The 23,029-nt window shown below is 37.6% G+C and overlaps 1 protein-coding gene across 1 annotated transcript in view; it reads left to right on the plus strand.

Annotated features, from left to right (window-relative positions):
* Positions 1-19,580, plus strand: part of STAMBPL1 (STAM binding protein like 1) — a 99,739-nt gene extending 80,159 nt beyond the window's left edge. The window contains exon 12 of the mRNA XM_037731921.1: positions 17,627-19,580. Coding sequence (XP_037587849.1) covers positions 17,627-17,756 — 130 coding nt within the window. The 3' untranslated portion in view covers positions 17,757-19,580. The remainder of the gene's footprint in view (positions 1-17,626) is intronic.
* The last annotated feature ends 3,449 nt before the right edge of the window (positions 19,581-23,029 follow it).

Below are 23,029 nucleotides of genomic sequence, written 5' to 3' on the forward strand. Positions count from 1 at the left end.
TAATCTATGACAATAACCAGAAAGGACTTATAATTGAAAATAAATTTCTGAGCAAGTGATTAAATGATCTAAATGATCTTATTGCCTGGGTTTGAGATTTATAGTTTCATATCCCATTCAAGTCTCTTCAGTGAGAGAAACCAGCACTGTATGGGTATGAGTGTGTGTGCAAAGGTATCTCCAGTCAAGCAGCCAGATATTTCCTGGGGCTGGCAGCCATGTATCCAAGGAGTTATGGAACAGTTATGAAAACAGTAGTGTCAAGAAAAAAACAAGAAGGAAAGAAAGAAAAACAGTAGTGTCTGGTAACTTGGTTGCAGTTCAGGGACACTATAAAATAAATTCCAAGCTAAAGCACATATCCAAGAATCATCTCCAGACATGTTGTTCTGCAAATATCATGTACCACCTTGGTAAGATTATTTAGTTACAATTTATTGTAAATTCCTTGAACACTGGGGCAATTTAACTCTCTTTGGAGCCCAGAGCTAAGTAAGTAGGAGGTCCTCAATAATTGTCTAATAATTTCTTGATTTTTCTTTATCCCCAGCACTTTGTAGATTTAGATTAGGCCATATAAATACTGGCAAATATCCATATAATATTGATGTCTGGTAAGAAAAATGATTTTCTGCTGCTGCTGAAAAATTGGACTGTAGAAATTGTTTTTCTTCTAGACTGATCACACTCATTGGCTATTTTGTTCAGCACATAAAATTCATTTTTCTGAGAAGACACAATGAAAGCAAGGATCCCTTTCCATTTCCCATCTTTGGGATTCTCCAGGAGAGTCACAAACTAAGTTTTTCTAAGACAGCTCATGAAGACAGAGGTATGGAGCCTACACCAGCACAATGGCCATCCCATCACATCTGCACGGATTTGCCAGGCTCTGCTCTGTTCCTCATTTGAGCATAATTAATATTATTTACGGGAAATTTGATTGGACACTTTCTATGAAGGTGTAAAGGCTGTTATTCCAGAGGTTTATTTTCATAATATTTTCATTTATTTCAAAATGTGAGATCAGAGAGAAGATACATGGTATATTCAATGTGAGAAGAACCGTGCAACATGAGAACATGAGAAAGGAACGCAGTGACAATTGACCCTCAGACCTTGACTTTGTGTAAAGGCAAACATTTTGGATCAATACACAGGGGTTATGATTCAGAGTTGAAATTCCAAACCTATCATTTACAATCACTGTGTCCCCTCTGTGCCTTAGCTTTCTTATAAGAAAAATAGGGTTAATAAGCAGGACTTATCACAAGGTGGCAATGATATGAGGAGACATGAGGAGTTAACAGGTTAGGAGCACCTAGAACACTGCCTGGCCCATGATGAGCACTATGTAATTATTAGCTATTATTATCGTCAGGTGCTCTGTGATGAGGAAGTTAGTTCTAGAGGTGAGACAGACACTTCTTCAGATAAGAAAAATGCAGAGGTAAGCTCTTACCCAGAATACTGTGACACCCTGTGTTGGTTTCCTATCACTGCTCTAACAAATTATGACAAACTTACTGGCTTCGAACAACACAAATTTATTCTGTTTCAGTTCTTGAGGTCAGAAGTCCAAAACAAGTTTTCACTGGGCTAAAATCAAGGCCTTCCTTCTGGAAGCTCTTGTGGGGATCCACATCTTTGCATTTCTAGTCTCTAGAGTCCACTGGGCTTATGGCTGCTTCCTCCATCTTCAAAGCCAGCAGCATAGCATCTTCAAACTCTTTCTGGCACCAATCCTCCTGTCTCCCTCTTAGAAGCACCTTCGTGAATATATTGGGCCCTGATGGATAATCCAGGATAGTTCAACATAATCTCTCCATGTTAAGATTATTAATTTAATCATATCTGCAAAGTCAACTTTTTGTGTGTAAGTTAACATATCCGCAGGTTGAGGGGATTAGTAGGTGAACATCTTATAGGAAGGGTTCATTATTCCACCTGTTATGTAACCCCATCTCACTACTCAATGTGTTTCCCATTGCATGTCAAGGCATTTATACCAGTTTCTCGGTTTCCAAAAAGGATTTCTACCAATGGTGTTGACATCCGACATACTTACTACACATAATAAACACCACCTTAGCCTGTTTGTGCTGCCATAACCAAATAGCTGAGTCTGGATAGTTTATTTAAAAACAAGATTTATTTCCCACATTTCGGGAAACTGGGAAGTCTGTGATCAAGGCGCCAGCATCTTGTGAGGGCCTTCTTGCTGTGCCACCCCATGGTGGAAGAAAGGGTGAACCTGCTTCCACAAGTCCTATTTATAGTGGCATTAATCCATTCATGGAGGTGGACCCCTTATGAATTAAACACCTCCATTAGGCCTCATCTCCCAACATTGTTGCACTAGGTTTCCAACACATGAATTTTGGGAGACATATTCAGGTCATACCAGACACCTAAGACATGGTAACAAGTCTTATCTTACGAAAGGGATCAGAAAACTGTAAAGCTGCATGCCCATCATCCTGTAATGGCCAACTAGGAAAGTGGAATAAACTTGTATTACTCCTTTATGCTTTTCAGAGTGTCTAGATAATGTAGTGTACTTATAAGATTCACAAAGCACCTTCAAGAGCTTTATTTTATTTTATTTTTATTTATGAAAAAAACAAAATGCATGTCAGATTGCAGATTAGCACCTGTTAGATTTGAAAGGCAGAACAACTTTCGACACTCTTTTTGTCATCAAAAGACAACATGAGAAATTAGATTTAACCACGAAGAATGGAGAGCTTTAAAAGATGTTTTAAATTCCTGGAAAAGAAGAATAATACCTATTACTCCTTTGTCGACTGCATTTACATTTTTCCTGTCCCTCCTGCCTTATTTACCCCAACTCAGAACCATTATGTGCCAAGATTGCCCAGTGTTATGGAACAATGGGTTTTCCCATTAAAAAGCCAGACAAGCTCATAACTGAGGACCTTTGCTCATGCTGCTCCTCTGTCTGGAACAAAATTTCCCCCGTTCACTCCTCTAACACCTTTCCTAATGCCATTTTCCCTTTTAGCATACACTATATATCCACCTCAACTCAGTTTAAGTGTCCCCTTCTCCTAGAAAGCACTCTTTGCTCTCTTCTACATCTATTCACTTCTACCCACCTCTACTTCAGAGCACTCACTATATTGTTTTATACTAATATGTCCAACTTTCATGCTAGACTATAATGTGTTTGAAGGCAAACTAAATTGATTTCATCTTTGCATTCCTGAAGCCTGGAACATTCAGTAAATGTTTCTTGAACTGAACTAAATTAAGCACAGAAAATGCTTAGCAAATAGTCAAGGATATTCTGAAGAGAGAACAAGTAAAAATAAGTCAATTAATAGTTGTCAGACAATGCTATGAGCTATTTGCTCTACATACATAAACTCATTTAATCTTCACAGAAGTCATAAGGAATACTGCTTTTCCCATTTACAGATGAGGAAATGGAGGCTCAAATAAGCCAAATATCTTGCATGGCCCCAGAGCTGGTAAGTGGCAGAGCAGAGATTCAAACCCAGATCCATCCTGACACTAGAGATTGAGTTCAAGTACATGCACAGAGGTGTGGACAGTGACCTGTATGTCAGGCTCCACCAAGGTGGTAGGGAACTTAAATCATCAAGCAAAAGCAGATGACCTCACTATTCAATGTCACTGCCTCATGAAATTCTGGGCACACAGGACAATACAGGTACCAGCTAGCTCAAGTGAACCCAGTATCAGCTCTTTTTCTCCCAAGCCAACTAGACCCAATGGCCCCGGCTTCCTACTAATTGAAGCTTTCCTTCACAAAAGACCTTGGATCTTTAGGATGACCAAGGTTCCTTTTGTACCTGAGGGGTTTCCTTAATCCTCAGGGGAAGAGAGGATATGGGTCTTTCAGCACTTAAAAAAGTCCCAAGAAATCCAGGACGAGCTGGTTATTTGAATCATCACCAATGATTAGAGAAGCCTGTCCTGTACATTACTCATAGGGACTCTTCCTTTCAGAAGCCTTTGGGGAAGACTACAAACAGCCATTTATACCAATGGTATTGACTAGCATTGTCCAGCAGAACTTTCTGCAATGATTGATATATTCAATATCAGCACTATCCAATACAGTGACTACTAGCCACATGTGACTATTGATCATGGAAATGTGCACAGGAATTTTTAAATTTTATTTAATCTTAATTAAATTTTAATTTGAATAGCACATGTGGCTACTGACTTTCATATTGGACAGCACAGGCATAATAAATAAGTTTTAAATTTGGCTGCAACTGAAATTGCCTAAAGGGCTTAAAAAATCCCAATGCACAGGCTGCATTCTAGAGCAATTAAATCAGATCATTTGAGATGGGACACAGGTGTTTAACGTGTATCCAAGAATAAGAACCTTCAGAATAGACCAGGGATCCCAAAGTATGGTCTGTGAATTGACTGTAAAGGACTCAACAGAAGGGTTTATTAATAATATGCAAAGCTGACTCTCTTTTCCCTTAAACACACCTCCTAAATTATAATCCTTGAAGAAGATCTTAGAGTCAATTTTCCAAAATAAGCTTTTCATCTTAGAATAGATTTAAGTTTACAAAGAAGTTGTGAAGATAGTACAGAGAGTTCTCATTTACCCTGCACCTAGTTTCGCCTAATATTAACATCTTACATTAGTGTGGTACATTTTCCATAATTAATAAACTGATATTTACACATTATTAATGAATTTTCAGAATTCATTCCGATTTCCTCAGCTTTTACTTAATGTTCCTTTTTGTTCCAGGATACCATGCTGCATTTAAGCCAAGTCTCCTTAGCCATGTCCTGTTAGCCGTGATGGTTTCTCAGACTTCTTTTATTTTTAATGACCTGATAATATTGAGGAGTATTTTGTGAACTATCTCTTAGTTTAGATTTGTCTGATTTTTTTTTTTAATGATTAGACTGAGATCACATGTTTTTGGGAAGAAGACCCTAGAGGTAACTTGCTATTCTCATCCTTGATATCAAGACAGGATGCTACCAAGATGACGTATCACTATAGATGTTCATCTTAATCACTTGATTAATGTTCTCCAGGTTTCTCTACTGTAAAATGATCTTCCATACTGTACTCTTTGGATAGAAGTTACTAAGTACAGCACACACTTAAAGAATGGGGAAGTTACACTTCACCTCCTTGAGGACAGAGTATTTACATAAATTATCCAGAAGAAAATCTATTTTTGATACAATCCTCAATGATTCTTATTCATAAGAAAATTTAGGAATCAGTCAGACAAACAGCTGAAGAAGGCAGAGCCACATGACATCCAGTTTGACCCTGATTATCTGAGTGTGGATGACATTGTGTACTGGCGAATTTGCTGGACTTCTGTGAAGACTAACTGATAGTCACTTATTTAGTCTAGAAACCAAATCACTGCTCCTCTAAACACAAAACAGTGAATAAATATAGAATTGTTGATATTACCACCAAGGAGTGTTTTGGAGTTGGAATCCAGCGTATCAGAGGAGGAAAAAAAGTCATACCAAGAAGGATATATACAGTGCTTTAGACCAAAATCATAGCCACCAAGAGGCATTACCTAAAGAAGAAAAAATATCAGTGGTATCGGGTAGAGAAATAGGCGACTGGTGGCCTGAAGGATGCTGGAATATATATGGCTATGTGAAAAGGACCACCATGCCCCATGGGCAGGTACAGGGCACTTCAGAGCTACAATACCATTATTGACAACAAGGATAAACATCCACTAAGTCATTAGCAGAATTACAGTGTAAAGGGTGATTCAGAAACTCATTTATCACTAGTGGATTCCTTGAACTAGTAACAAAGCTATCTTACTAAAGGGAAAGTGTTTTACTATTGTTGTTTATAAGCCACAGAAAGTCTCTGTTCTCTGGATCCCTGCTTGGCTTTGGTAAAGCTACAGTTAGAGACTCAACCTCTTGGTTTCTCAGGACATTAATTAGTACATTGTTCAATTGTAATGATCAAGGAAATGGCCAGGAATGTGTGTTGAGAATTGTGGGAGGTTTAGAAGCCTGGCCACACACAGGAGCAGCTCTGAGTAACTGAGAATGCTTAGTCAGAAATGAGGACTTCAGCGAGACATGGAGGCTGCCTTAATGCACTGAAGTGATGTGAGGTAGAAGAGTGAGCACCTTTCATGTTCCTTGTGAAAATATAAGTAGCACTCATGGGTTATATCTACAGAGAAATGGATTTCCTTCATCTTCACCTAGAAACATAAGTTAAAGTTTCTAACAACCTAGCAACACAGGGGACAGATTGCCCTCTGGGACAGTGAGTGTTTGTCCATTGAATTAGGTAAGTGGATGCAAGATGGCCTTAGGACTCTTATAGAAAAGGTTTGTGTTCTATGTAGAAAATGTGAAGAGACTTTTAAGGATCCTTTAATTCTTTTACTTTCCATCCTCTTGATACAGAATAAGTGACGCCGTGCCAACTGTCTGGGATGTCACTGCTCATCTCTGTTTCTTCATCAATGCTAGCTGTTACAAATATGCAATGTGCACTTAGAAGAGTGTGTTGCTCTTCTTAAATTGGCTGATTTATACACATCAGAGGAAGAGATAATTTAGGCAAGAATAGCCACAGAGGAAGAGAAAGACCCTCAGTACAGAGATCCACAGTCCTGTCTTTGCCACCAAGATGCTTTTATGAATGAGGACAAGATCTTTACATCTCTGAATCTCAATAATCATTCTTAAAATGAAGACTTTGTGCTAATTCACCTCTCAGTTTTCTTCCAGTTCTGACATTCTGTGCAATCTTCCATTTGTCCTTATTCTCAAATGGTGTTTGCTAGATTTCAATTTTTAAAAGTACCAGGCTTTATTATTCAATGAAAATCACAAACCTGGAGATTAGTGTTTACTGCTGGCACCTTAGAAAACATAAATGATAGGATTATTATGGTGGTACTGATTTGCCTTTCTACTTCTTAACTTCTCTAAGTGTGCACACCCTTTACATGATTTTTTTGTCATGCATCAGTAATCTATGTTGCAATATCTAGGACGAGTTTTGCAAATTGAGATGACTGAAAAGGCCAAGTGGTACTTCTGATAAACAGAGGACCTAGGTCGCCTGCAAGGGATTTGCCACCAGTCAGCTTCATCTGTTGCTGTAATACAAGTTCAGAGTTGCCAGGTCTTCCATTTTTTATGAGAAGGTAGAAATTGTAACTGCTATGCAAAATCCCTTCATTTTAAAATGATGGCAATTAACTAACATTTTTAAAAAGGGCAACAGACTAAATCAATGTTTTCTGTGGGTCTTTAGTTTGTAAACTGAAGACAACAAACAACAATAACAACCAATCCAATCATAGCTCCAGTGCTCCCTGATACCCCACCCTACAGTATTTCAATAGGTAATTAAATAAGAAGAAAACAAAAGTATGAAATGTTATCAAGGATTAGTGGTTTAAGAAAAGAGAGGAGACAGTCTGTTAGGATATTTCAGACAGGCATTTTCCTGCCTTAATTTGTGATCAGCTTCTTAGATGTGGTTCTGTAACTTTCACTTAGGAAGTAAGTAGTAACAAAAGCTCTTGTCTCATTGTCTTTGGTGACAAATGCCACAGATGGTGTTATATCACGTGTGTGAACATAAGAGTGTCACACACTATTTCAGTGTCTAAAATAAAAAGAAATGACCATTTAATCAGCACGTGATTACTATGATGTGGAATAAATTTCATAAGTGCATTCATCTGTTCTCATGCTGCTAATAAAGACATATCTGAGACTGGTAATATAAGAGGTTTAGTGGACTCACAGTTCCACATGGTGGAAGGCAAAGGAAGAGCAGAGGGACTTCTTACATGGCAGCAGGCAAGAGAGTGTGTGCAGGGCAACATCCCTTTATAAAACCACCAGAACTCATGAGGCTTATTCACTATCATGACAACAGCACAAGAAATACCCACCCCCATGATTCAATTACCTCCTACCAGGTCCCTTCCATGACCTGGGGATTATGGGAGCTATAATTCAAGATAAGACTTAAGTAGGGACACAGCCAAACTATATAAGAAAATCTGGGACATTTTCCTGGATGCCAATTTTCTGGGTTGCTTTTGAGGAGCAAAGGTTTGGAGCAATTGCCTACTAATGTCTTAGTATAAATCTACCTCCAGAGATTCTCAGAGGAGAATGGAACTTACATATTTTAAGGCCTACCATGTCCCCAAGTATAGTACTTATTACATAGGTAATAAGTGAATAAAGTTGTTTCTTTCTTACCTTTCAGGAGTAAGGGATTAAACAGTAAGTCCAACTTGCTAGGAAAGAAGTGACTAGAATCTCATGAGAATTTTAAATTTTTTACACTCATTTTATTTAGTCAAGTCATTTTTGTCCCTCTCCTAGAAGTCACTCTGGGAGTTTCAGCAATGCTTACCATTGCTCAGATTTTCTGGACCTATTTAAGCCAATAGCAAATACTTTTGGATCACGGTAGTGTTGGCAGGGCTTTTTCCCTGGAGAGTGAATTTGGTTTTTGTCTGCAGCCAAGCACTATTCTCAGTGGAGGCTGGTTAAGAAGGTGAGTTGACAATCTTGGGCATTACCATTTTGGATCAAAAAATAAGTAGATTCTGGAGTAATCAAACTGATATCCATGTGTGACTTGCAAAGAACCAGGATATACAGTCTCCATTTAGCTATAAACTCTGGCAGGTTTTCTTAAACTTCTTTTTTTTTTTCCCCTGCATGTCCACACTTTATTTTAATGCTACAATTTTTGTTTTGTTTTGTTTATTTTGAAGCAGAGTCTTGCTCTGTTGCCCAGGCTGGAGTGCAATGGTGCAATCTTGGCTCTCTGCAACCTCTACCTCCCAGGTTCAAGTGATTCTCCCACCTCAGCCTCCGGAGTAGCTGGAATTCAGGCACCTGCCACCATGCCCAGCTAATTTTTGTATTTTTAATAGAGATAGAGTTTCCCATGTTGGCCAGGCTGGTCCCGAACTCCTGACCTCAAGTTATCTGCCTGCCTCGGCCTCCCAAACTGCTGGAATTTACAGATGTGAGCCACTACACCCAGCCAATGCTGCAGTTTCTAATCATCTTGTAGCTAGGCTAAGAGGTTCTTTCCTACTTTGGCGTCTAATTTTGTATTCCTATTTTTCCTAACAGGCTTTATCTAAGTTTAGTTCTATATATTTTAGTTTAGTTTACTTTGGCTTAGTTTCATATGTTTTTATATTATTTTTATTTTATTATTTTTGTATTTTTATTATATTTTTAGTTTAGTTTAATTTCACATATTTAGTTTAATATACTTTTGTTTAATATATTTTAGTTTCATGTATTTTGCATTGTATGGGAGGAAAAAATAATTCTGTCTCTATTCTTCTGAATTCTTATCTGGAATCCCTGCAACAAAAGGCAGATTAAAAAGAAAAAAGCAAACAGAAGTTTATTAACAACTAGACTTCATGTATATATGGGAGATACCCAGGGAAGGAGCAATTCTCAAAGAGATGGCTTAGAATTCTGGTTTATATGGCATCTTCAACAAAGAACAATACATTGGTGGGGAAGTGACAAGACAAAGGGAAAGAATCTTGAGTTTCTATGGGTGACAAAACAAATACATGGGAAACTAATGGTAGATAAAGGTTATATACTAAAGTTTGTTATGTTGATTCCTCTGTGCCATCTTCAGAGAGGCAAGGGCCTAAGGTCATCCTTGGTGATCAACCTTTGTCCTTCTTGGTAGAGAGGGAAGGAGGGACACATTTGTAAATGTATGTCTTGTTTTAAGCAAATAGGGGTAGGGAAGAGAGAGGTTTTTTTTGTATCTACTTCTCGATTGCTTTCAGCTCAAAAAATCTTTACACCAGAGAGGCATATTTTGGGGTGGCATATTCAGCTACTCTTCAGCATATAGTATCTGCATATCTTGTACCGACTGGTCTCTTTCCCTCTCTGTTGCTGTATGAATTAAACTATCAGGAAAGTCCAAACATTCAAAGGAGGTGCCCTTCCACCCCTCCTGTTTGCTGCTCCTTTGCAATTTTCTCTCCAAGCTTTACAAACATTTTTAGTGTCTTAAGTTTCCTCCTTTCCCACAGCAAACAAATTCATATAGTCCAGCCCTTGCATATTCTATTTCCAGAGCTGGGGATACCTTCCCTTTTCTTATTCTGCCAAATCAGGTTTCTGCCTTATTTCAAAAGCCTACTCAAAATTCATCTATAAAAACCTTCTTAGATGCATTTTTTTCCACAGGGAGAATGCTTCAATCACTCCAGTAATTTCATCGGCACATTTAACTTGATGTCAGCTCTTACATTTTCTCACATTTGCAGTATATTCGGTGTTAGGTTGCAGACTTTTGGAGGAAGCCAGTGTGTTCATTTTTCCCTTAGGGCACCCTGCTCTTCTACATATAGTAGAGACTTGGGAATTTAGTTAAGCAACTTCCTATTTTCCCCAAACCTTAAAAAAACTGTCTGCAATGACCATCTCAGACATTGTTATTTTCAGAAAGTTTCCCTAATTTATTTTAAGGAAAGAACAGATAAGATGCAAAAGATAAGGGACATTCTCTGGCTGCAGGCTTTCTTTAGCATATTTCAGGATTATTACAACATAAAAGCTTTGCCCTATTTTCCTTAAGCAGTATGTGGTTGCCTAGTGTACTTGCGTTAGGAGGTCAAACACATTAGGTATAACAACATATCGACCACCAAAAGCAATGTACAGAACAGAGGTCCTCGAGCAGGAAGGCTGAACCATAGTTGCAAGGTCAGGTCATTAAGCAAAGCATCCAAGGGTGACCATCATGCTTCCCTCTGCATTTCTGCAAAGCACAGATTTTCCCAGAGATTACTGAGCAAAGAGCCCCTTAATAAAGAAATAGCAGACTTCATGGAAGAGTCTCAGTTTTATGATCCACTGCTAGTTTGGGCTGATTTGCTTTTAACCAATCATTGATCACCATAATGAAAAACTTTTGAGAGAGCCCTGGCAAAAATAAGCGTTCCTTAAATGAGGTACACCAATGTTTTTTTCCATTCCAGTCCTTGAAAACAGTGAGTTAGATCAGAGTTTCCTAAAGCATGGCCTGGATTTATAGAACCATAGTCATCAGAATCACTTGGGCAGTTTGTTAAAGTTTATTAGGTTGGTGCAAAAGTAATTGCAGTTTTTGCCATTGAAAGTCACATTCCTGGGGCTCACTTGAGCCAGGCTCTCAGGCATAGGGCCTAGACATCTGCATTTAAACAAAAGCCACACAGAAGCACTTGGACAGCGGGTAAGAAAGGAGTGTGACATTGAACTCTTGAAAGTACGGCAGAATAGTGAGGAATGATCTTCATCAATAATATCATAGCTTTTTCTTGTTAGATTATAGCATCCCAGGCTTATGTCCTCAGAGAACAGAGTGGAGAGCATATTTATAGACAGGGTAGGGGATTGGACAGGACTGCAGGCCTGAGTTCTACTTTAGTCCCTACCTCTGATTGTCTGTGCACCTTGAAGGGTTCACTAAACCTTTGGCCCTTGTTTTGTAATCTGTAAGTGTGTGGGCCTATTATTTTAATATCCTGTCTACCTCTAATAATTTCTGATTGAAATATTAAATTTGAAAATATAAATAGGCAGTACTTCTGTGAGGTAATAAGCAGAAGAGGGTGACAGTTTCACAAAAGGAAAGCATGACTTAGATAGAGTGCCAAAAATTCAGTCCTGAGAACCAGGACCTCCTCACCTACTGGCTGGCTGTGTTAAGGCAATAACCTGCATCTCACTTTCCTCATCCATCTGCAAAATGAAGTGGCACTTGCCAGCCACCACTTTTCAGGGCTCCTGAGCAGGTCGAAGATGTAGCCTGCTCAAGTGTTTTGAAAACTAAAAAGTGCCAATCAGATTATCAGTTGTCACTCAAATTTGGATTAATTAGGGAAAATATTAGGTGACAGGCAGTGTTTAAATGCTTGCTGTCTAGAGTGACATGGGAAGCACTGGAATCTTAGGGTTCCATTAGGAGATCTTGAGGCTTGAGTGAGAAGATCCCATAAAGAGCAGTGCGGCCCAAACAGCGCCAAGAGGGCAGGCTGTGTGCCAAGATCAGCGTGGGAGTTTATACAACACTTATTTTAGCATCAGACATACTTTAGCCTCTAGAAAAGAAAGTGAACAGGAAGAGACCCTTGAGATATCTTTGGATGCGTCAAGAATTTTAAAAGCTGCAACTTGGAATTCAAATCATTCACTTCCTTTTCCAACAAAATTGAGACCCTATAGGGTAATTTTTATACTGAAGAGGTCCCACTTCTTTAAACCTGATAGAAATTTGAGATAGTTGGAATAGGACAAGACTCTTGCTTTAGAGGTAGATTGGATTCAGATCCCAGTTTTCAATAATTTGAGTTCCTGGGCAAATCATCTAGCATCTCACCTCAGTTTTCTCATCTATAAAATGAGAAGGATGTAACACCTGCTTCATCAGGTGGTGATGAGGACAGATGAGAGAATACAGTGGAATACTGAATTCTGGTGACTCAATATTCTGTTCCTCAGCACTGTCCCATGCTTACATGCATTTTATGACAATGCACATTACCGAAGCCCAAATTATTAAATGCAACACAGCCTGGCAACTTTCAAATACTAACCAGATCAGGTATCAGAGCCCTTGTTTCTTAAACTTTCAAAGACAGAAGATGAACATACAAAAGAGAACATTTTGTTTCATGATTTTCTTACTATAAGCCCTGTCTGGTAAAGGCCAATAAAAAGAAAACAGGCTGAATCTCTGTGAATTACATCAGCAGGTCCAGAAGCAATGATGGCTGACACACCTGAACTCATTTCAATCATCACTAAACTTAAAACAGGAAAATGGTTGGCAAAGTTGTTCCCTGTCTTCCTCTGGAGAAACGACTTGAAATAAATATAAATTTGAATTTTATATGAATGATATCTCAAGAGTTCGTTAGAATGATCGTCATACTGCAATTTTATGGCTTATCCAGAAATCAAACAACTATAGTAACCAGATAAAACTGCTTTTTTTTTTTTTTTTTTTTTTTTTTCCTGTAACATATAACAGTAGTTGGAGTTTTCTACTTGTGACCTAAAGGTGTGTCATGGTCTTGACATTTCTTCAGAAGTAAATATTCAATTCAGTAGTTTCTGTGTTTGTAGTTACCTGTATTTAACTTGAACTTTGTTTATTTACTTTGTATTTATAAATCCTTAAAAACTGGCAATTCAGAAATGTTAGGTACAGTCATCCTTATTTATCCGGAATATTTGACTAACCAGACACCTAATTATGTTTTGAGTGGTCCTAGCTATGCATTTAATGAATGTTCTTATTTTGTAGCCAGGATATGTAATACAGGTGATTCCTTTCAGCAACAGGAACTGGACAAATCTATATGCAGGGGTTTTGATCATCCTGAGTTTAGAACTCATAATGGAACAATTAAAAATATGTTTGTTTTCCTGAATCCATGACAAAATGAACTTTATCCAAAAACCGGCTGTGAATGTTGGCAACACATGGGCACTCTGCTGACCTGAAAGAATGCAGGAACAGTCTGCATTTTGCACACATATTTGTCGGTAGAGTACTTTTTTGGTAGAGAGGAAGAGAAAATTCTGGCTTCTTTAGAGAAGTGAATGTAGGCAATCCCTCCTCCAAAAGTAGTCAAAATACTGCTCCGGTGAACCTTGACTTTATAAGGGAAGGAAGCTTCTGAATCATTGAAAGGCTTTTCCTCCTTAATTCTCACTGGCTAGCCTAGAATGGGGCTCTGCTAAAAATGTTCAGGCAGCTGTTGATGCAGGCATTTCTGTCCTTTTTTCTAGTAACATAATGTGCACACATTAGGGAGATTCTCCACGTCCTTTATACCTTACCCCTTTTAAAACCTTCTTCTTGGAAAGTAGATGTGGAGGATCTCCTAGGCTTGGAAAAGTTTCTTTCATAGCTTTGTGTAGGTTTGGTATTCATTATATTATTTGATTTTCCCCCCAATACTACATAAAGATGAAAAATGTGTTTAGGTAGAAGATCCTCCTAAATAAGAAGGAAGAGTCTGGAAAGCTATTATCTGGGTTATATTACGACTGTGATTTTTTTTTCTCTCTCTTATTGAATAGTGCTCAAGGTAAACACTTTTATAAGTAGGATCTTGATTATTGAGGTAAGAAGTATAATCCTAAGCAGTGATAATGGGGGAAATTTGAGCATATTGTATTTCCATAGGATCAGCATACATTTTTGTGATGTCCAAATTACCTAGCCACTTCTTTCATTTTCTCCCCAAAAAAGGTCTTTAGAGTCAATTTTCCATCAGAAAAATTATGTGAAAGAAGTATTTCCACATTCTGCTATGCCTTAGGGCATCAGTTGTGCCCAAACTCATGCTTGCAAGGCTGAACGGTTACTCTGCTTTTGATGTCTCTATTTGAAAAAGCTTATAAATCCAAAGAAATCATGCCCCCATTGGCATAGTCTCTGTTATGCAAAGGAGACTTTCAGAGATTTAGGCTCCATCTGTCATGTTCATTTTTCAGATAGACTATTTTTTAGATCAGTTTTATGTTCACAGCATCAAGATCACCTTTTTTGGGGGTAGGGGCTGGTTTATACCTACTCAAATTTTGTTTAGCTCTTTGGTATGACCAGTTTCTTATGGAAAGAAGCCTCCTCTGACCACCATACCAACCTTCCAACTGTGTCTTTTTATGTACATTAATAGCACTCTGTCTTTCCTTCATAGTACTTATAGATTGTACTATGAAATAATACATTTGATACAATTATTTCATTCATCTCCATCTTCCTTACCAGCCTAGGGCAGGGACTCTGATTGTTCGCTATGGTATCCTAGTATCTAGCACAGTGCCTAGGGGATAGGAGAGGCTCAGTAAATTTCTCTTACAAGGATGTTGCTAAATTGTAAACTCTGCCAAGGCCTTTATGTTGAATGAATGAATGAATGCCTCTAACTCTTCATATAATAGACGCTTTTTGAAAAAAAATATGCTCATGGCAGACCTCAGATGTAATCATGCTATTAACTGGAAAGAAAAATGAATTTAGATGGGTTTATAGAGATGGAACAATATTTCTAATATTCAAGCAGTGCATAAATCCTTTATACTTAATGTTAAAGTTCAGTATGTAATACCTAAAAAAAGGTTTTACTTTATGAACCTGGATCAAGGCACCTACCAACTTTTCCTCTACTCATAAGCAAAGTCACTATCCTACTTAAGTAGGTCTTGGGATGTTTTCATCCCAAGAAACATCTCTTCAATCACTGCCTTGTATTCCACCTTCCAGAACCATCCAGAAATTCCAGTAAAGTCTTATCGACCAGATTGTCATCTTCACTGAGTTCCTTTTGAATGCAGCAAATTGCTGTGCCTTTTTCTGACTTCCATTTCACTTTTATCCAGCTTCATAGGAGCTTAGGCCTCTGCTTGTTGAAGAGGGCGTTCAGTTAGCAGTGCCAAGGTCTGGTTCTAGCTACTTACAACTCAGAGGGGTAGTGAATGCTTGGATGTAGGAAAAAGGACATTAGACCAGAATATTAAAATTGCATTTAGATAGTCTAGAAATTAGACAGTTTGCATAGCATTAGAATTCCCCATTTAATATTTATACATCCAAAAACTGACAAAAAGAATGTCTGAGCTCATGTCTGACATTCAGATTCCTCCACCAAAAGGCAATAAATAAAATAATAATAAAATGTAAAGACAAACCTTTCTTCTCTGGCCATAATCTATAGGGGGCACAAATAATAGATATTTTCCTGAATAATGGAGTCTGACTTTCAAGAAATGCTTAGCCAATTGTAGATTTAGGCAGAAAAGGTTTGTGCAAGCATTTGAGCTGGAAAAGGCAGATATTTTTCTTGCCCTCACTTTTCCTAAAGTTCACAACTTCTGCTACTTAAATGGCTATCTCATCTCCAAGTGTGTGAAGTAACAGATGTATCTGTTTTCCATCCTCAAAGAGTTAACTTGATAAAATAAGTACAGCTAAGGACAAACACAAACACAAAATGAGAAAACTTCATGCAGTATGTTTTGTAAAGGGTGTCAGTGGCATGGAGCCAGCTGATTCTGTTGCAGTCTTTGGCAACATGGCCTATTTAAATTCAAGTTAGGATCTGAGTGTTTGTGTAAACAGAAAAAGCTGAGAATGGGAGGCAGACACATTTCTTCAAATCCCATCTGATGCAGGTTTAGATCCAGATTTTATCATTTGACTAACTCCTTCCTTTTTTAGATGATTTGGATTTGCCTTTTTTTTTTCTTATTATAGAAGTCAAAATGCCAACCACTTTCAGAGTTCTTTTGCTGCTCTTTTTTGTTGCTATCTTTCTGTAATTAACAGGCCATTTGTAGAAGTAAAACTGTAATACAGACAGGAGTCATAGCATGTAGTGGCTTTAGCAATTTGTGCAATATCCATCTTTTTGTCCTTCCTGCCTACTTTCCCCTTAGAAAGCAACCAAGAATTGGCGTTCAGAGGGTGATGCTCTGATGGTGAGCAGATCTACAATTCACTTAACAGTTTATTTGAGCCAAATTTATAGTTTCTGAAGAGCTAGAAGGCTGCTGCCCACAGGGACTACTTATTAATTGGCCATTTTAAAGAAAATGAAACAAAGTCCTAAATTGCTAACGATTAAGGGGAGAGGAGTGTAAATTCAGTTATTGTCTGGTTTTCAGGCAGTGGGAAAACAAGGGATTGGTAACTGTTATTTGTAATAGTGATTGATGTCACAAAAAGAGTTTTGAGAATAGGGAGTTTAGGAAAACAATTGATCTCATTTTATTTTTAGTCTGTTAATATTTAGTGTAATATTTGATCCAGTTTGATTTGGGTTTGCTGTTCTATGACCTATTTTTATTTGCTGTATTTTTGTTGTTGTTTTCTTTCTTCTCTCCTGCCTTCTTTTATATTGTTTACATTTTTTTCTAAATTTCACTGTAATTTATCTATTAGGCATTTAACTATATCTTTTGGCATTATTTTTATGGAGTTGCTCTAGGAATTGCAATGTACATCCTTCAATACTCACCATCCACTTCATGGAAATTATTGCAACCTTACAAATGTATAAATCGATTTTACCCCTTTCATCCCATTATAATGTATATTATAAGCCCCATACAATGGTATGATTTTTACTTTAATATTCTCTGCATTGTTTCTAGTTGAGTATATGTGCAATCAAAGTGAGACTCCCATTCATCTTTAATCTGTTTCTGATTGTTTTTCCAATGTCTTTTTAACTGAGACTCTTACAGGTGATTTTGTAGGATTCTAGGTGTTTTCGATGGCAAATACAAAGATTGTGTTTGTGTTTATGTAGATTGTGTTTGTGTATGTGTACATTTTCATATGTTAGGGCCAATCTATTGAAAAGAAGCATTGCAGAATACTAAAGCAAAATTGAAACCACATGGAATTTGTAGTTGTTTTATTTTAAAAGCTAACCTTGCAAGGTCTTTCAAAAAATAATTTTAACTTCTAAGTTTTATTTTTCTATTTTAATTTTTCCTGGGCCTTGCCTGCCAGTACTCCACCACTCCCTCTCCTTCTTCTGTGTGATCCATAAAGTCAGAAATTCCTTGTTGGGATAATTTCTGGCACTACTTTGGAGATGGAGCCCCTGAAAACTGGCTGTGGACCAAATGGATTCCCACTCTTGGGGATGTCTAGGTCATCATCACCATCTGAACAGCTCTGAGAGAGACAAGAAGTGGAATGTCCTAATGGAGAAGGTGATTAGTTAATACCAGAGTTGCCAGGGGAACAATTGTGAAATCCTTTTATAGAGTTCCTGATGAAGCAAACTCTTGTTAGCCATTATCTTTACCTTTCCTTTCTAAAGAAAAACATTGTTTCATCTTGATTATCCATTTCTCAAGTACTCATGGATGTGAGGCCAGGTACCCTGTCACCTTGGCTCTGTTTGGGATGCAGTGTTGTGCTTTCCTGCACTCCCCACTTCCCCAAATCATCTTTAACATAGACAATTCCTTCTTCAGATTCAAAGTGTTTAAGCTGAACTAACCTCAAATGGCCCTCATTACTTTACAGACATTTGAATAACCATATTCATTTCTGCTATTTGAACCAAAGCTTTTTCCAAAAAAAATCATCTAGCAAACTAGTTTTTGCCGGGCCAAATATTAACAGGTGTATGTATGCATACATAAATATTTGCCTCTATGTTTTGTGGCGTTTTTGCTTTTTTTTTAAGACAGTCTTGCTCTGTTGCCAAGGTTGGAGTGCAGTGACACAATCTCAGCTCACTGCAACCTCCACCTCCCAGGTTCAAGGAATTCTCATGCCTCAGCCTCCTGAGTAGGCATGCACCACCACTCCCAGTTAATTTTTGCATTTTTAATAGAGATGGGGTTTCACCATGTTGGTCAGGCTGGTCTCGAACTCCTGGCCTCAGGTGATCCACCCACCTTGGCCTCTCAAAGTGCTGGGATTACAGACATGAGCCACCATGCCCAGCCCCTGTTTTGTGTATTTATGTAAAATACATGCTGCCAGGGCTTTAAATTCTTCTTGAATTTTAAAACTAGAACTAAACTAGACATTGAGAGGACCCAGAAATACAGCCTGACTAAAGTGGGTGGTATTTCATTTGGCTTGACTCTTTGGTGGGAAAAAAAAAATCAGGCTCAGGAGATCTCAATTTAAGAAACTGATGGCAAATAGAAAAATGTTCTTGACATTTTCCTCAAAATAGATGTCTAAAGATTTTGCACTTTAAATTGGTACTTTATGTATTAAAAGCGATATTGAAACTAAATTTCTACCCAATTAGTTGGAAAATATGAAAAAAGCAATTGCCATAGAATGTAATTTATTAAATGTTGGTGACCTTTTAAAAAACAAATTCCTCTTGTAGCCAGTGAGATCAGTTATTTATTTATTTATTTATTTTAATAGAGACAAGTTCTCACTATGTTGCCCAGGCTGATCTTGAAGTCCTGGCCTCAAGCTATCCTTCCATCTCAGCTTCCCAAAGTGTTCGGATTATAAGCATGAGCCACCATGCCTGGCCAGTTAATGGTTATTAAGTGATAAAAACATTTCTGTGAATTCCACAAGATGATTGACTTTGGCATAGTTCATTTAAGACTCTGGTAAAATAAATCTCTTTCACTCTAATTAGGAAGCATTTTTGGGAACCTGATAAATGCTCTAATGTTGTGGGGCTGAAAAATATGTGAAATGTGGCCCTGCAGTTAGATGAGCTGAGATCACTATAGTACTATACAGCCCTCTAAATCCTAGATCACTGCAATGCTATACAGATCAGCTACTTGCTGGCTTTGTGACTCTGGGCAATTTACTTCACCTCTCAACAGGCATCTTTAAAGTGAGGAAAATAATGTTATTTTGGGAATTAAATTAGATGATGCAAATTGTTTACTGTAATTTCTAGCATGTAGTTTGTGCTCCACGCATTTAACTATTATTACAGGTTGTATTAGTATCACATTAAATTACCTACTGAAGTGAAAGTGAAACCAGAATGCTGTCATCGATTTAAAAAAAAACTCTCAAGCAAGAGCAAACAACGATATGCAAATGCCTCTACATTTTCCAAATCTTTGATCACTTGTCTATTTTAAGGCTTGTGAGGAAAAGATTGCTAAATTTATACAAAAGGAAGGAGATAAATGAGAGGCAGAAGAAACCGTGTGCAGATCAGCATGTGCACTTGAATGAAGTATTAGCTCCATGCAGAAAAGTCAGTTGAGGACAATAGTACTGTCATGCTTTTTAAAAACTGAAAGTACTGAGAGTATTTGTTGTTTGCTTATTACAGATTAAACTTAATAAAAATTTTCCTGTCATTCCTGCTTTCCCAGTGCTCCAATACATAAAAAAATCATGTGGAACAGGAGAGACGGTAACAGGCGAGAGGGTACAGGAATGGGCGTGGAGAGCAAAGGGAGCTATTAGTAAACAATTGTGTAGGCTCTGGGCTTAGGACAATGGGGCCCTGACTACTTTTCCACTGGATCATAAGTTCCGTGAGAGTAGGAATTTTTCTTTTTTTTCTCACTTGGTCAATGCTGCTTCTCTGGGTCATAAAACAGTGCCTGACACGTAGCCTCTTAATAAATATTCGAGAATTAAAGGAAGGCTACAAACTGGGAGATACTTGACAGTTAGAGAAGGACGTGCCTTGGTGACTTGAGCTTTTGAGGCTCACCTCCCTTGAGTCTGTCCTCTACTCTTAGATTTGGGGAGTGCTTACTGCACTATTAGTATATAGTATTACTCCCATCTTGCTATACCATAATACTATGCAGCTATAATTCAGCTAAATTAATAGAGTACTCATCTGGTTCCTCTTCATTTGACTAACAAATTAATTGTCACCAAAATCTGATGTCACTTTCAAGTTTGAGGCAAGGTCAGATGACTCAGCCACTGAATCTTATGTCCCATCCAGATTAGGACCCTACCATACATTCCTATTATCAGTTAATTATAATGATAATATAATGTATAATATAGGGGTGTCCAATCTCTTGGCTTTCTTGGGCCACATTGGAAGAATAAGAATTATCTTGGGCCACACATAAAAAATACACTAACACTAACTATAGCTGATGAGAAAAAAAAATCACCAAAAAAGTCTCATAATGTTTTAAGAAAGTTTCCAAATTTGTGTTGGGCTGCATTCAAAGCCATCTTGGGCCACAGGTGGCCCACAGACCGTGGGTTGGACAAGCTTGGTATAATAGATAACATATAATTAATACATCAATATTATCACAAATGCCAGAGTAAAGATGGGGATACTCGTCTCTAACAAAAGGATGGATATGGTAAAAGAAAATATATTGATTCTTTCTCAGGATGATGCAAAATGGAGAATATCAGTACATTAATTACATTTGAATATTCCTTCCATTGTACTGAGCTAATTCAATTGTTTTGACCCAAAATTTTGTAGTTCTATAACAAAAACCCACTTCCTCTTCAGTAATTTGAAAATGACTAACATATCTCTAATATACCCTGAACATATGAGCAGAAATTCAGTGATGTTGTGTTATTTTAAAATACATACCAAGTATTGAGGATGATTATAATTTTAAATTAATACAGTTATATTCATAATTAAGCCGTGATATAAATAAAGTGTTGAACAGAATTTCTTGAAAATATTTTTACTAAATAAAACCAAATGTAAATGTCCAGGTGTTGGGTAGAGTTGAAGTTTGAAAAGTGAACGAAATAATTATTTCATTAAATAATATTAGAGCTTCTTAAAGGCTCAGATCAATGCTGATTTTGTAGAGAAGTTGTATTGTGTTTGAGATGCTTAACTCTGGTAAAGTAATGTTTGCCCACGTTCCCCAGATTCCTTTGAATTAGCAGCAAAAGGTACTCATACATATCCTAAAGGAGAAGCTTATTTTCTGCTCTTTTGACATCTAATGAATTGTTAAAAAAAAAAAAAAAAAAAAAAAAAAACTAAAATAAGCTCTTGACTCTCCCTTTAACATAAGTGAGTGAAGGTGAGAAAACATAACTGAATACATTTGTTGGACTCATCCAATCTTCCCAGGCTTTCATCATCCCTGCTCTGACCTGTCAGAAAGTGGTGAGAGAGAGAAAAAATTCTGTTCTATTGAAAGCCAATCTCAAAGGAAAGAAGTGACAACCAGTCAGTCTCATGCTGAGAGCGAGGTCTAGTCATGAGCCAGGCTCAGTTCCTTTGCACCAGAGCTCCAGCTCACCCTACTACTAGGGAAGTCTAGGTGTCTGGGTCACTCTGAGAGGAGGAGTTTATTAAAATGAGTCCTCTCTTTTATAAATTCATGCTAAATTGTTTCACATCTAGTGGTAATTTCTCCAAAAAGCCTTCTATGACACCTGAAGCTATTAGAAGTAACCTTTCTTATTCTTTCTGTCTTTGAATTTGATCTCTTCTATATTATTATTATTTTTAGGAACTAACATTCATGAAGAATTTACTATGTTTCTGGCACTGCATAGCATCTTTTCTATGAATTACCTCCTTTCATCCTCCTAATAAGCATATGAAGTTTATTAACATTTGTTTTACGAATCAAAAAACTGAAAGCTCAGAAAACCTTTTTATGTTTAGAAACACTGTCCACTACCTGAAACACTGAAAAACAGAGTAAAAATAAGTACAATTAAAATTATAGATTCTTTAGCTTCTACTGAGCTGGTTTTAATGAGTTATGATGTTCTGAGTGAGTGTAGGGGTCTGGGGAGGAGAGATAAGGGAGGGAAGAAAATGAGGACTGAGATAAAAAGCAGAAAAAAAATGGAGGCAGCAAGTTTCCTGGCTCTGCAGCAGGGTTCCTTGCCAGCCTTGGCTCCTAGGAGGGAAAACTTGTGACTTACCACAGACCAGATTCTTGCTGACTTCAAAGACAGATGTTCACAAGGAAAAGATGCCAGCATTCAGGAGTGATGAGAGTCTGGCCAAATAATTGTCAGGAACTCTTAAAATGCAGGCTACTCATCTTGGGATGATTTTAAACAGTAATAAGTATAGGCAGCAATAACCCTAATGAAGTATGGGAAAAGAGAATGTGAGAGTCCCAAACTGAGACTATTCTCTCTCTCTCTCTCTCTCTTGCTCGCTTTTTTAATTGTTAGTTTTGACATTGGTTTTTCTTAGCAAGTCTATACACCCTGAGACATGGGGGGAGGCCAGCATAGCTGCAATGGTTTTGATCCTTCTATCAAAAATCAGACAAAATCCAAACCTAATTTAATCAGAAAATGTTAAATGTTTTTGACTGTATAATTTGCTAGCTATCTGTTTAGTCCTGACTCTATAATCAAATGCCAGAAGGATCCAGAGAGCAACAGCAAAGGTCATTTCTAGTGTCTATCCTCACCACACACCTCCTCACACATGTGTTGAGGCACCTACAAAGGCTTTGGGGTAGACCCTGGCAAAATGGAACAGTAAAAGATATAGTTCTTACGTTCAAA

Source organism: Cebus imitator, unplaced genomic scaffold (genome assembly GCF_001604975.1).
Source record: "Cebus imitator isolate Cc_AM_T3 unplaced genomic scaffold, Cebus_imitator-1.0 Scaffold431, whole genome shotgun sequence".
NCBI classification, from domain to species: domain Eukaryota; kingdom Metazoa; phylum Chordata; class Mammalia; order Primates; family Cebidae; genus Cebus; species Cebus imitator.